The sequence below is a fragment of the Pteropus vampyrus genome, unplaced genomic scaffold (assembly GCF_000151845.1).
Source record: "Pteropus vampyrus isolate Shadow unplaced genomic scaffold, Pvam_2.0 Scaffold43, whole genome shotgun sequence".
NCBI classification, from domain to species: Eukaryota; Metazoa; Chordata; class Mammalia; order Chiroptera; family Pteropodidae; genus Pteropus; species Pteropus vampyrus.
Window position 1 is genome coordinate 2,301,200 of NW_011888824.1, and position 16,238 is coordinate 2,317,437.

General features: G+C 34.7%; 1 protein-coding gene across 1 annotated transcript in view; it reads right to left on the reverse strand.

The window, feature by feature from the left end:
• The window catches only part of LAMA2 (laminin subunit alpha 2), a 391,580-nt gene that overhangs the window by 15,790 nt on the left and 359,552 nt on the right, over positions 1 to 16,238 (reverse strand). The window contains exons 57-59 of the mRNA XM_023529836.1: positions 9,144 to 9,292; positions 4,141 to 4,317; positions 3,708 to 3,876 (exon numbers count right to left, since the gene is read on the reverse strand). Of these exons, the coding sequence (XP_023385604.1) occupies positions 3,708 to 3,876; positions 4,141 to 4,317; positions 9,144 to 9,292 (495 nt within the window). The remainder of the gene's footprint in view (positions 1 to 3,707; positions 3,877 to 4,140; positions 4,318 to 9,143; positions 9,293 to 16,238) is intronic.

Here is a 16,238-nt window from a genome sequence, read left to right on the forward strand (position 1 = left end):
CTGACCTCCACACATATTTGCTTATAGTGTGATTTATGTTAACATCTATCTGCTTTCTCAGATCTCTCTCTCTCTCTCTTTTCCCTCTCCCTCTCTTGGCAGCATTGATGTATCTTATTCACTTTGCATTTAGTAATAAGTTTTTAATAAGTATTTGTTATAAGATAAATTGTCAAAAGTTTAACTTTTAATAACCTTTTGAAAAACAGACACTCCTCTTCATGAAATACATAAAAAATAAGAGAAATTAAATTAAAAGAGAAGATATGTATAGTTCCATGACTTGAAACTCTAAAATACAATGCAACTCAATAGAGATGGAAAGTTTTAAAATAATTTTGACCACATACTTATAAATAATTACAACGTGCGAGAGAAGGAGAGATAGCAGTTAGAATTCAGACTTCTGGGTTTTAGTGCCATCTATCTATAACATGTAAAACCTTAGGCCATACTGTAAGTTCTAGTAATTCCTTTCCTCATATGGAAATGAAGAGTCAGAATCTTTAAGGTCTCTTCTACCTCTAATGTTCTGTGAGTCTTTCTACATCAACCCATAGGACTGCTACTCAACTTATCTTTTGTTTTTTTGTCTTGTCTAGTAAGTGGAATTCTCTGTTTTGGAAAAGTTAAAACATATACCGCTGAGATCAAATGAAAACTGAAATGAGGACAGCAGTTTATAAGAAAACCTAAATGAATTAAAATCTCCAGTCCTAGATGGGCAAGCATCTTTATTTTCAAGGAAAAAAAAAAAAAAAAAAAAAGGAAAAAAGTGATCTTTAGAAACCACAGAAGGAAATGCTTGAGATTCACTGTAAAACAAAGATATTATGGGTAATTAGAAAAGAAAGGGGATCACTGGGGACCAGCAGGGTTCTCCACCAATAAACCATACCAATTCAACATGGACTAGACTGGCTGAGAGCCCTGATTCAAGAGAAGTTCAAAGGACACTACAAGGCCCTCAAGGTTTTGATTGGTTAAATATGGTACCTGATGATGAATCAATAGCATGATACATCTGTTTAATATATTACAACGTTCTTAGTTGTATTAATAGACTATGATGACAGGTCAATGGAAGGAAGAATCCTGCTGTCCCCTTAAATGGGCACTCCATTTTGAATAGTCTTTTAGTGGCCATATCTTGGTAGGAGTTTTTCAAACTTAAGAATATTGATCAAGGGATATGGGAATTAGAAATTAGGTCATATGAAGAATGCTTTAGATAATAGAATATTTAGGCTGGAAAAGGAGAAAACAGCAATTTTCAAATGCTTGAAGTGATGTTAGAGAATATATTAGCAATGTGTTTGGCTACAGAAACATAATCATTACATCGCAGTTATAGGGATGAACTTCTATATCATTATAACCAATGGCTTTCTAACGGCTAGAGCCTACCTCATCATAACACTGGAAAATTATTGTTCATGAAGTGTTCAAGCAAAGGCTGCAAGTCCACATCAAGTACCATAGAGAAAGATTCATATTTTAAGACGGCGATCGGACTAGATGATCTCCAGGGCTTCTGCCTGTTATAACTTTTAATTCTAAGTTAGTTGTTCAGAACTTAGGATCATAGAAAAAGTTTTATAAGTGGGCGTTTGGATTCAAGATTAAAAAAATATTCAATCCATGATGTTTTGATTTCCTCAATTGTAAACAGATCTTGAGTCTAGGGAACAGATGAAGGTATATGAGAGAGAAGAGAATGAGGATCATTAACCTTTCCTTTGCTGGGGAAATATCTAGCATGAGGCCACATTATGAAAGAGCTAAGAAAATATTCTAAAATCCATGTGGTAGATCTCAGTGATGTCTTAGGAGAAAACCAAGTCCTTGAACTAATCCCCCCATGACTGATGGCCTTTCATTTGCTAGTTGGGTTGTAAGGTCATAGTTATCTTCTTCTGTGAAATGGAGCTAATAATACTTCCAACAATATAAATGAACATAAATAAAACAATTAATGGCTTGTGGGGATCAAATAAAATAATGGATGTAAACTGCCCAGCAGAGTACTGGACATATACTAGTTAGTAAATGCAAGGATTCCTCAGTAGCTATGTGTGTGTGCTTCTTCCCAAATTCAAAGGACTTGCACATACATTGCCTCATTTGAGTCTTAAAGTAATCCCATGTGGTAGGCGAGGTAGGTGTAATATCCACATTTTACAGAGGATAAAATGATGCTTGAAGTAAACGACTGGTTTTCCTGAAAGATGATTATGTGGCTTCCCATTTAATAAAGATTTCTAGTGACACTGCTCTACAGAACTAATAATTCCATCATAGAAACTAAGAAAGAGAATAAAATATTCAAGAATTTTCAAAATCTGCACTACTTAGGACTACTTAACCATCAATTGGCAAATATTATAATATGATGCATGTGCTGTCAAGAGTGTAGTGAGATCCCCTCTCTGATACAGTGATAATGCGAATGTAAATTGGTATAACCTCTAGAAAGAACAATTCAAATATCTGTGTTGAGAACCTCAGGCATATTCATCATTTGGTCTTCTAATTCCCTGTCTAAGAATCTATTTTTTAAAAATAATCAGAAATGATGAGAGAGTGTGTTATATAGACTGTTCAACAGAAAGAAGATAGGTTCTAATAGTGAAAAACTGGAAACACTAAGTGGCCCACAATGGGGAAGAAGTAAAATAAATTGTAAAGATAGAGCGTTGCAATGATAAGAAGCCAGACTCTAGACTTACTGGATTAAAATTCTCATCCTGCTATTTACTGGCTGTGTGAGTGGGTGAGTTACGTATGCTAGCTAATTCTTATCAACTCAATTAAAACTAGGATTATGTATATTTTACAGAGCTGTTATGAGAATTAAATATAATATTGAATGGAAATTGTTTAGGCAGTGGCTGGTATATAGTAAGCACTTAAAAGCAATCATGATCATTACTAATAGTAAATGTGCCATTGATTAAATGCTTAGTATATGCTAGATATTTAACAAACATTATCTTTTTTAAATCCTCATTATAACTCTTTGATATATGTGTTGTTAATATTCTCATTGTACAGATGAGGAAACTAAGGAACAGATTGGCTAAGTAGCTTTCCCAAATTCATATAGAGAGTAGGTTAGAGTGCTAGGATTTGAAGCCAGGCTGTCTGACTTTGGAGCCCATGCTGTAATCAAACATATTCTATTTCTCACACACTGAAAAATTTTGTGTGTGTATGTGTGTGTGTGTGTGTGTGTGTGTGTGTGTGCGTGCGTGTTTACTTATACATGCATATGCATACACACATATAATCAGACACATATTTACATAATGTTTAGAAAAATTTTAAATTATGTATTACCAGTTTTTAAAAGCAGAATGCCAAATTATATATATGATATGAGACCTACTATGCGAAATGCAAATATGGTTGCCTCTGTGTGGTGGCATTATAGGTGGATTTTATTCTTGATTCTGTAGACATTTCTGTGCTTTCTAACTTTTCAACTGAAGACGTGTGCCACTTTATGAACGGGAAAATTAAAAGAGAACAGATATAGAAAGAAAAGTAATCCAAGGAAGATATAAGGAGAATAGGTTTTCACAGACAGGTTGCCCATCCTCTAATTCTAGCTGTGGAGAAGAGTAGATATTCTGAATAGGCTTACTTCTAAAAACGACTAAAAATGTGAAGTATAAATTAGAAAGCAATGGGTTATAAACACTTACATGTGCCAGAACTGGGGTGGGTATTGGAAAGGCTGGGGTAGGAACTGGCTCTGGCTGGATAACTATTTCAGCTGGAACAGCTCCGTCTTCATCCTCATGCGGTTTTTGATGGGTGCAGCGACCAATGTCTGCATTTTTGAAGGATATAGGCTGTGCAAAGTCCATGGGGCTAATGGAATAGATAAAATTACACATTTTCTTATTTTTCATTGTCTTGCTTCCTTACAATTAAATCAACCCCCTCCCGCCCTTCCTTTTTTTTAAAGGCCATCTGTACAATTTCCTAAATCTAACTTGACGTTCTTCATTGTTTCCTTCCCCCCATGGTTTTGGAGACTGTAGGTGCTACATTGATCCTCCTATCAGAACAAGCCAACCAATCAACCCAAAATAACTAAATAACATAAAAACAGTAGCGAGGAGATTCACTTACACAGAGTTAATAACTAGGTTCCATACACAGCCTTCAAAAGGAGGAATATTTCTTAGTGGGGAAGGTTGAAATTCAGGTGGAGCACCCCCAATGAAAAGCTTTTTAACTTCAATCGCTTGTTCTACTGTCAGGTTTTGCATATGCCTTCTGTCTTCATCAACTTGAACAGTAAAGATGCTGATAAAACATTTAAAATAAACAGGTATAAAACACATAACATCCAATACAATCGACAATCAAACTCTTTGGTGCCATCCCTTATTCCTCCCTCCCATAGCTACTATGTGAGCTCAAATTTGATAATTAGGTATTCTACATTAAACAAATGATACTGTTTCTGGGGATCTTGTCCCTCTGCCTCTCTCGTTAACTCTCCTCGAGAGTTAACTGAAAGGAAGCAATGGTGTAGCTGCAGCATTAGCCTCTGGTGGTGTTGACAGCAGTGGTCTATAGCGCAACACAGGAGCTCATAGAGCGAGGCCTCTGTACTGTGTAGAAATGTCTAATCGGATAAGGCTCAGTGGGTTTAGCACAGCATGGGGTCACTTTTCGTTTGGCTCTTTATTTCTTGGTTTGTGCTAGCTATTATCTCCTTGCCAGGGGACAAACTGTACTCCTGAGAGCTTAGATTGCAGGAGTCAACAGCAAACACTTACAGGACATTTTATAAAGAATGTAGTTGCTGGCTTTTGAATAGAAGAGGCAGGCAAGAACATCACACTAATTGTTCCTTGCAATGATTTTCCTTAGTGGCTGTTTCATTAATTTCCCTAATTTGCTTATGAGAGATAACTCACACACGACTAATTGAGAACCTCAAGCTACTTATTCACAAAGATCCTTGGATCCCGGGGCAAAGAATCTGAAGGAGACAATAAGTTCTGATGATGAAAATGACCAAAGGCATTTTCTCTTTTGTTCTAGAAGCAGGTTTTGTACTTCTGTCTCAACAGTAAGCTTGGGGCTATTAGTCATATTACTAGTCATATTATTGCTCAAAATTTACTTTAGATCTGATCTGAGGAGAAAACTAAAGTATTTAAGTGGAAAACTCAGTCCCGAAATGCCATCTTTACTCGATGTTATGAGAAATAAAAACCACATGTAGAACTAGAAACAATAAACTAGGGCAAAGATGCTTTGAAATGGCACTGAGCAAACTCCACACTTTGCAACAATTCGAATGTAAGAGAATGGAACAAAAATGGCTTATATTGTGGCTCAAAATGTCATTGTTCGGGGGGTATAGAATAGGCATGCTGAATTTAGTTTCAAAGGAAAAATAGGGGGAAATGACATATTGGTTTTTCACCAGACTCTGGATGAGCGTGTTGGCAAAATTCAGGAGGTTCAACCTCATTGCTAAGAATGTTGGTGGTTTTGAGACTTTCAGAAAATTACTCACTTCTGGGTATGTGTGACTCACTGAGAAGTCCTCTTCCCCTTTCCCACAATACCTTTTTTGTTTCTTTTGCTAAAAGCACCGTCTTGCATGATAGTGTTGTTCCTCGGGGTTTTCATGAGGGGTTTAAACCACTGTTAAAGATTGTTCAAGGACAGCAAATCTCTGTTCTGTTAGAATTTTTAAAGGGCCAGAGGCCCTTCTCTTTCTGATGTGGACTCTCTAGTCTGGTTGTGCTCCAAGGACTGTCATAGCGTTCCTGTCTTACTAGTTCTTTTCTTACTAGATCATGTGGTGGAGACGTGGCATGGACATGAGCTTTCAGAAGGAATAGACTGGAACTAAGTACTAGTTACTAGCTGTGTAAACTTGGGCCAGTTATTTAATCTCACTCAGTCTCATTTCATTCATTTATAAAATGAAGATACCAATATGTAGTTCAAACAGTGAAAAACATTAATTAAGGGATTGCACTGAGGCTCTTTTACTTACTAAGGGCATTGCAAGAAGACTATAGGTAAATTCTGCTTGTATTTTACACTCTAGCGGCATCAAATCTATATAATTTATTTAGTTCTTTTGTAAAGAGGGACATTACCAACATATCCATTGTGATTCTGGTATATTTCCTGTTTCTCAAGTAACTATTCAATAATTCTTTCTTGATGACCTACTATGTACAAAAATTACTATAATAAACATTACATTATTATTAGTATTATGGTAGGTCAGCTGTATTTTCTTATAATTTCCACGGCTGATTCTTGGAGTTTCTGTTTCTTGTTTGTTTGAAATACTGGTCTAAGTTTTTTTTTTTTTTTTCAAACCACCACCAGTTGGATGGTATATATGGAAGAAGATATTAAGAAAAGTGCCTGACATTTGTAATTTACATGAAAAATGAAATTTGAAAAATTTTTTCATTGAATATATTTTGGATGATAAGAAAGAAATAATCTGGATTGCAGTGTCCACATCATGATCTCACTGCAGAAATCTCAAATTATGACTGAAATATCTGATCCCTTTGTGGTCTTTAGCCTAATTCCATACCTGTATGAAGAATGCTCTCACAGAGAAAACCTACTTGTCTACGCATCGACTCCAGGCCTTAGGGTTTAATGTTTTTGTCCAGTTAAAACCACCAGCTACTTTGGTGGACTCTAGAAGGATCAGAGGGCAAAGCAGCTGGAAAAGCAGGGATCACTGTAATACCATAGAATTAGATACCGAAGTGATTGAAGTGAGATTCTTGCAGACAAAGGGATAGAAAGGGAGACAAGGGAGGAGGACTAAAGAGAGACAGAAGGGGAGAAAAAGGGCCACGTGCAATCTTGAAAAGTTCACCTCTCAATTTGGTAAAAAGCCCATGATTTTGTGAGGTGGTATTAAAACTACCACCTTATCTAGGAAAAGATCATTATCATTCCTAAAAGAAATGATAATTGACATTTATGGTCTGAAAAGTGTTAGGAGGAAGCAAATATTTAATCGACATGAAGTAGGGCACCAAAAATGATACGAATAAGTAGTTGGTGAGCACAGATGAAGGTGTCATATATATCTGGGTTTAAATCCTGTCTCTGTTATTTACTAGGGATGTGATTTTGGGCAAGTCAGTTAATATTTCCTCATCTGTGATGAAAAGATATTAATACAGATCTCACATACATTTATAATGATTAAAGGATAAAATCTTAGTCTAGTATTTGATATAGAGCACATCCTAGAATAGGTATGAAGCATTAAAAATATTTCTGGGTAAAGTTATTGGGGTCATTAATGATCTCTGGTTAATCAGTTAATTGTAGCACTTTCTCAAAGGATAGGTGATGATTTTTTTTTGACCTTAGAGTGCTGAATGAGACATTATGATAGCAAATGTGTTCTTGCTTTGCCATAGAGTTCAGTGACTCTGCACTAATATGTCCAATACATTATCCTTTAATTAACAGCAAATGGCAAAACCGTTTGTTTATATGGCCAATTAACTGAATGATCAGCTTTCAGTGATGTACTATACACTGAGCTTAATGAAATAAAAGTTGGATTGATAGTCAACAGCTGTGAGGTTGGCATAATAAAATGCCCTTCCTGAAGAAACACCTGTTAAAAGGACACTTTAGCATGACATCATAATGCACTAGGGAATGTCAGAATCCTTCCTCTACAAAATAACATATTTGAATGATTTTGGAGCAATTATGTTTCTCAAATCTGCATTTGCTTATTAAAAGTCTTTAAAGTTTTAAAACTTTAAAACTTTCTTCTCACAATGAAGAGGATTAATTTTTGGCAAAGGACCTGAAATGTAGTCTAGAAGATAGTAATCTAGAGCATTCCTAAATGAGAACATTATGTTTGCATTTCTCCTCAGAGACCATGACTGTAATATCTGGCTATTAGATTAGTAAAAATTCTTAGTTTGTTCAAATATTGATCCCTCATTTATCTTAATCATGGTTTCTAAACACCTAGGTTAGTAGACACTCTGCAAGAATGCTTAGTATCAATTCAGCCCACAACCTTAGGTTCTATATAATAATAGAAAGAATAAGCCAAGGAAAGCTTTTTCATTTACTTAGAAGATAAGAAATCCTTAACACTTATCTAAACTGTTATCTACACAAGAGGATAATTAGAAAATGTAGGTCTTTAATTATAGAATAGCATCTGCTTACTTGAACTACTGCTACATATTCATACTGTTGTTGTATTTAATAGTATTCTTTGTGCTCTGAGGTTTCATCAGATTTGATTTCTAGTTCTTTTCTATGTTTAATAAATGGATTACTGATTTGGAGACCTGAAGTCTCCAGGCTTCTGTTTTCTTTTTCTCTAATTGTCCTTCTAAAATAATTACTTCTCTGAGTTGTCATATAGCATTCAGATGAAAACTATACGTGACTTTCCCAGTAAATTAAGTATAAAGCATTCCAAAGAAATGAGAAATCAGTTTATAACACTATTATAGCCAATTCCCTGACTCAGAGCTGCATCTGCAGAGGTGGCCTCCACGCCATGACGGCAGGATAGCAACCTTTTCCTTCTCTCTGTCAACTCTGCTCCTTCAGGAAGTCACTCTGCAGGGACCCTGCACACCCTGGTGGGAGACAGGGATGAAGTATGCATGTACCAGTACTCGGCAGATCCCGCAGCTGCTGCCACGCGTTGTACCTGTGACAGGTTTCTAAGCAGCTGCCATAACTGCTTTGGAACCTGAATGAAATAGCAACTGCCAAAGGCTGCTGGCTCCAGCTGAGCTATTCTACATGTTTCACTATGTGCATACCTTATTTGAGAAGAGAATATTTGAGGGGTGCTGAGGGAGGATTTTTCTTATCTATAGCTTCAGAGGATGCATTTGCTTTTCCCCAAGGTGGAGAGGAGAAATGCACAGAATAGAAATGTGAGGAGTAGAACTCCTAAGGGCCAAGGTAAATGAGGTTTCTGAAGTATGAAATGTAAAGAAGAAGAAATTAAGTGACTTGTTAGTTTGGCAATGCATCACATGTCCATACATACAAAGGCCCAGTCAGAGATTACGGTGCAAAGGAGTTCACGTTAGTAACGACAGTAAGGTCTCTAGGGCTATTGTTACCCTCTAGTTCTCTCTACATGAACGGAATGTTCTCTCCCGTCGTGAAACAGACTTGGCTCTGGTTTGACAACAATCTTCCTCATTGTTCGTGTGCCTGTGGAGAGATGCACTTCCAGACGGCCTTTGTTCAGGAATATTGCATAATAGGCCTGCAACAGCAAATGGTTATTCAAGATTAGAAGGAGTCTCATTTATGACTTAGCATTAGAGGTTTTCTGACAGAACTGCAGATTCATCTGCTCTGAGATCTTACCCGAGAAGTTAAAACTCAATATTTTCTTAAACAATATTTTAAGCAGCTGGAAATAGCTCTGTAATCATTTAGCATTTTTGCTTGTTAGAGGATGTGAAAAGTGGGTGTAGTAATATAGTAGTCTCTGTAAAGCAGATCTGTGATGCCGAAAGTAACAGCTGTGCTTGCAGTGGATCTCTAACTCACAAAACCCATCAGGAAACAAAAGGTGTCAACAAAATCCTCTCCCTCATATTTACAAGTGGACTGCCAGCTCCTGAAATCAGGTCTGACTCCCAACCTCACGGCAATTTGAGTCTTTAGACTTCAATTTGTTCTCTGAGCTGGTGGAATAGATTGCTATCACCAATATGTAACTTGTCTCCCTCATTTAGAAAGAAGGAAGACAATTTTTCATCCACAAACATGCCTGCTTTCTTTTTGCTACTGTTACTATAGCAACCGGTATGGCTTTGAGATCAGATTATGAACCCTAGGGAGCTTGAATGCAGTCCTCATCCCCAAAGCTGATTCTACGTGTGCTCCCTTTCTTATGGAGCACAGGGGCACTTGCTACACAATAATCACTCAGTCCTCCACGAGTCACCTGCAGTGGTGGAAACGGTTTCAATCAAACATCATGTCTCCTCCAATTTATTGAATTGTGTATGTAGCTGTGTGTCCAACACAAAATGTCCAGAGGATCGGATTAGTGCTCACCATCCATCAAAGGAGCCACTTCAAACTACTCACTCAATTAAGATTTTCTTAGCTGATGGATTGTTTGATGTCTCAAACCCCTTTAGCAGAACATAATCACAAATAACCCTATGGGTAACAAAACTGTTAGCTTTGAAAAATAAAATATGTCAATTTAACCAGCAATGATTCCACGACAGACATGAACTATTTATCATTGTTTCTTCTTTCAGATAGCATTTACTGAGATTTTAAAAGCTAAATATTTATTATCATTAAAATGTTGAAACATTAACATGCTATTTCTAATTTGCTTTGTACTATAGTACTTAATATTGTCTCTTTTTAATTGTTTTAATAGGATCATGTTTTATTTTAAGAACTATCCTGAAAGCTGGTAATTCAAGTTCATTTATTTAGTACTGATGAGGAGAAATTTGGAGCTTAATTATCTGGAGAAAGTTGGTGCTTAATTATTTGACAATGACCTAGGAAACAAATATCATTTAGTAAAAATCTATTTCAGAATGTTTGATCTAGTCCTCTGATAACTAGTTTATGATTTGGAATAGTGAGAAAATAATTTTAGTTTTCAGGGTTAAAAGATAAAAAATTTAAAAGAGCATTTATATTTTACAAGTATTCAGTGCTCATGTGCAGTAAGGAATGAGATAAAAATACTTTTTTCCCCTTTACTCTTCAAAAAATAAATTTTATTATGACTATTTGATACATTTCTCACAATGCAATGGACATACATGTAAATGAGGCACCTATGTCCACAATTTACAATTCAATGAATACCTGAGAATCTATCACCAAGGTTAAGAAGCAGTACTTTTGTATCTCCTATCAGCTTCTTCCCAATTTCATCCCCCAGCTTCCCTATCTTAGAAGTAACCACTAATGTGAATTTTTATTTCCTTGCTCTTTGAAAATCATCATCATCATCATCATCATCATCATCATCATCATCATCAGGCCTAAAAAATAAAAATTTATTTCTCTTAGTTCTAGAGGCTGAGAGTCTGAGATCAGGGTGCCAGCGTGGTCAAGTTATGGTGAGAGCTCTCTTCCTGCCTTGCAAATGGCCCTATCTTCTCACTATGTCCTCATATGGCCTTTCCTTGGTGCCTCTACATGGAAAAGAGATCTCTTTTTTGTTCTTTAATTGAGATGTAATTGACATACAACATGACATTAGTTTTAGGTATTTAGCATAATGAATTATATTTGTATATATTGCAAAATAATCCACACAATGTCTAGTTAATGTCCATCACCAAAGTTAAAATTTTTCTTTTTTGTCTGTGAAGGGAACTTTTAAGATCTACTCTCTTAGCAACTTTCAAATATGCAGCACAGTATTACTAAATATATTTGCCATGCCCTGCATTACATCCCAGGACTTAATTTGTTTTATAACTGGAAGTTTGTACCTTTGGACTCCCTTCACCCATTTTATCTGCCCTCTCTGGCAACCACCAATCTGTTATCTGTATCAGTGAGCTTGTTTTTTTTTTTTTTTTTTTTAAGATTCAACATATAAGTGAGATGATACAATATTTGTCTGTCTTTGTCTGACTTATTTCACTGAGTATAATGCCCTCCAGGTCCACCCATGTTGTTGGAAATGAAGAAAAATTTCATCCTTTCTTTAGGGCTGAACAATATTCTTAGGAATAAATATATGTATATAGTCATATATATTATATATTATATTCATATAATATATATTATTTATTCATATATAATAGAACTACTCTCTATATAGGAATATTTATATGTATATCTCTATCTATCATCCATCTATCTATCTATTATCTATCTGTCTGTCTGTCTGTCTGCCTATCTATCTATCTATCTATCTATCTATCTATCTATCTATCATCTATCTGCCACAACTTCTTTATCTATTCATCTGTGGATAGATGCTTAGGGTGTTTCTATATCCTGCTATTGTGAATAATGCTGCAATGAACGGGGAGTGCATATATATTTTGAGTTAGTTTTTTTGTTTCCTTTAATTAATTAAATGCCAATAAGTGGGATTGCTGGATCATATGGTAGTTTTATTTTTAATTTTTTGAGGCACCTCCACACTGTTTTCCATCGTTGCTGCACCAATTTACATTCCCACCAACAATTCACAAGAGTTCCATTTTCTCGATATCCTTGCCAACACTTGTTAACATGGATTTTATTCCCTTGCTCTTTAAAAGTTATTTTTGAAAATTCACATGTATATCTATAAACAATATGTTGGCTAGTGTTACTTAAATTAGAGATCTATAAAAATGGTGTCATACAGTATGTAGTGCATTTAAAATTTTTCTATTTAGTTTCTAATATTCGTCCATGTTGTTATATTTAGCTGTAATTTATTCTTTTTTACTACTACTTCATAATCCATTATGCAAAAGTGTCAGAATGAATCTGATCTCCAGCTGATGAACATTTGGGTTGTTTCTAGTTTTTCTGCTATTATGAAGAATACTGCTATGAACATTTTTGCACACGTCTCACTGGGCACATGTGCAAGAACTTGGGAGCTATACCTAGGAGTGAAATGCTGTCTTGTAGAATGTGCACATATTCAACTAGGTGGCTATAACAATCGACTCTTTCCATCATCAGTGATTTAGGATTCCATTTGATCCAATCTGGCTAATACATGGTATTATCATATTTCTTAATATTTTACCATTCTAGTGGGTATAAAGTCCAGTGTGGTCTGAAATTGCATTTACAACTGAGGACGAATATTCAAAAAATGTTTTTGGGTCATTTATGTTTCTTCTTCTGTGAAATGCCTGTTCAAGTCTGCCCATTGTTGTATATGTTTTTATTTTTTCTTATTGGTTTGTGAAAGATTTTTTTGTAATCTGGTTATTACTTTTTTTTTAGGTTATATGTGTTCTAAGTTTCCAATATTGGAGTTTGTCTTTTGTGTTGTTTGACGATCAGAGAGTTTTAATTTTAATAAAATTGCACTTGTTTATAATCTACAATCAAGATTATAAATTTATTACTTTGTTTAGTTCAGTAAATCCTTCTCTTCCCCAAGGTCAAAGTTATCTTTCTATATTTACTTCTAAAATGTTTTTCACTTTATATTTAAGATTATAATTCATTGGGAATTTATTTTTCTGTTTGCGGTGAAGTAGAAATTTACTTTTTATGTATTTATAACCAATTGCTCTGAAATCATTCATTGAAAGGTTCACTTTTTTTTTAATGATATGCAATGCCACCTATTGCCAAATGTCATTTCCATCTATATTTGAGTATATTCAGGACTCTCTATTCTGTTCCACTGGCAGAGTTATTCATAAATTAATACTATATTACCATGATTCAAAACTCTAGCTTCTAAATAGCTCCTGATAGGATAGCCCCCCTACCTTCTTATTCTATTTTGGAAGTCTCTTAGGTTTTTGATCTTGGATATAAATTTTAGAATTAGCTTGTTATGATTCACAAAACGATAAGGGGATATTTTTATTGAAATTGAATCTACATATCATTTTTGGGAGAATTGACATATTTTTTTAACATTCTTTCCATTTACATGTTGAACATGCTTATTTATTGAGTAACTTTAATATTTTTTAGTAAAGTTTTATAATTTTCTCCATATAGGTCTTATATTTGTTTTGTTACATTTGTTCTTCAATTAAATATTTGTTCTTGTACAATATTTACTTGTTCTTTTCTTGCAGCACTGGATAAAACAAGTGCAGTAATAATAATCATCCTTTTTGGGGGGGGCTTGATTTTATAGGAAATATTTATAATATTTTCCTATTAAGAATACTTGTTATGGTTTTCTTTAACTCAGGAATCAGTGCTAAGTTTGCCAAACATTTGTCTTTATCTACTGATTATATGATTTTTACATTTTCTAATATTAAATCATTCTTGCTTGCCTGAGATAACCCAAGTTACTCATGGTTATACAGCTGTACATTCTGCTTGCTAATATTTTATTTAGGCTTTGTTTCTTTTTGGTGGGGGAAATAAGATTTGTTACATAATATTATTAATTACCAAATGTTAAATGCTAAAAGTGATTTAAAAGACACATGTAATCACAAACAATACAACCCGACTTACAAAAATGCATATATCCTTAAGGATGTGTTTGTAAAGCATTCATTCCATCCTTTGGCCATGGCAGACTAGGAATTTCTATGAGCACTTTCACTGAGCAAAACTAGATGAAATGGCCATTCTCTGCCTCCCTGTGTCCAGAGAGGGTGGAGTGAGTCAGGTTCTAATAGACTACATTTGTGTTGGCTAACGAAACTAGGAAACAAATCCTAGAAGAAACTTAAATTTAAATTTAAGGAATCCTACCTGGATATTTACAGATCTGGTAAGGAATTGGACTTAGAGAGAAGAGAAGATTAATATAATTTGAATATATTTTAAGCTTTCTCTCCTTATATATGAATGATAAACCCATATGAAATATAGGTGAAAATATAAGCGTGACTGCACCTGGAATTGACCAACAGGAAAATCCTAGTGAAGATAATTGTCCTAAGAAGATGATAGTGAAAATAAGTAATGCAAATCAAAAAATAGAAAAGCAATTTATAAACCCTAAATACCTTTCTAATCTCTTTACAAAATAATTGCTTTATATAAGCATTAGAGAAAATGCATTAATAACGAGGTGTGAGGGTACCTGTCCAGTTTGCCTTCGTTTTCTCCTAGGTGGTGCTGGTGTCCCTCCACTTCCCAAGAGAATGATCCCAGATTCATTTTTGGTGCTGAAGGACAGGTTGATTTCTGTTCCCACATCAATTGGCACAGGGGGCAGCTCCACAAAACCTGGCTTGGGGAAGCTAACAGTGTAAACATTCTTTGGGTAAAAAGAGAGAAAACAAGAAAGCATTAGAAATGAATGAAAATTTAAGTTAGTTTCTCCATCCTACTCACCCTCCTCAATGCACTCAATGCTATCATATACATCATAGTTTTAGAAAGCATGAACACCCATAGTCACATGGAGAGTTTAAGAGCAACTGAAGAAATAGTATTTCTAGCTCTAAATGAATTTTCTGAGCAATTTGGGTTAAAATAAAAATTCTGGCCTATGTTTTTATTCTTGAACTTTTGATTTAAAATATAGAAGATTATCATTGATAGATAAAATTTTCTTTTGGTTTAAATCTATCTTGCTAAATCTCTCTTGAAAATGCTCTAATTAATCCTTTGAATACCTTCTATCAACTATTTGTTTATGTTTCATAGTTGAGTATGACCATGTCTCTGTCTGCATTCTTCCTCCATGATGAGCCCAAGGTAAAGAAGCTCATTGCTATCAAGTGTATAAATATACTCTAGAGGAATTTAAAAAATTCTAAATCTTTAACAACAAATAACTCAAACATTTCATAGTCCAGTTTTCCTCTCACAAAAATAGTATCATTGTTGTTGTTGATAATAAATTTAAACAGCAACATTTTAGACAGTAACAAAATGCAAAAGGAAGAAGTAAAAATCACACCCCCATCCCAAAGCTGTGATTTTTATAATTCATTCATTAATTCATTCATGCATATATTCATTCATTTATGAACATAGTCCACTTCCTCTCTCCTCCTCTCTGTTTTTAAACTGAATCATGATGGGCATGTTCATTTGTAACTTCTTTTTTTTCACTACATATGTTGGAGATATCTGTCATTAAACATAGATCTCATCATTATTTTTAATTCATATAATTCCATTGTAAGAATGCGCTAGGATTTAGTTAAGCAAGCCCATGTAGTTGGGCCATGTAGTTGTGCTTAAAAGGCTCATTTTAAAAGGCCTGGATTTTGCTGGCATAGAAGCAAGGAATCTTTTAATGAGGGATATTTTCCCTCATAGTGTTTCAGGCCCAGTTAAGCTGACATAAGTGTTGTAAAATATATAATCTATTTTCTATTCCAATTTTCAAATCATAGAGTTTTGGGTAGTTTAGATAAAACCACGGTGTAGACTTTTCAATATTTATCCACATCAAATTTATACTTCATATTTTAGTTGCAGAATAATTCCTGGTTACTGAAAAGTGCCTTTATAGAATAATCATTTACACACATATAGGCTATTCATTTTCTGGACAGTTTTTCATCCTCATGTATATATCTTTTGCATGTGGATGAGAG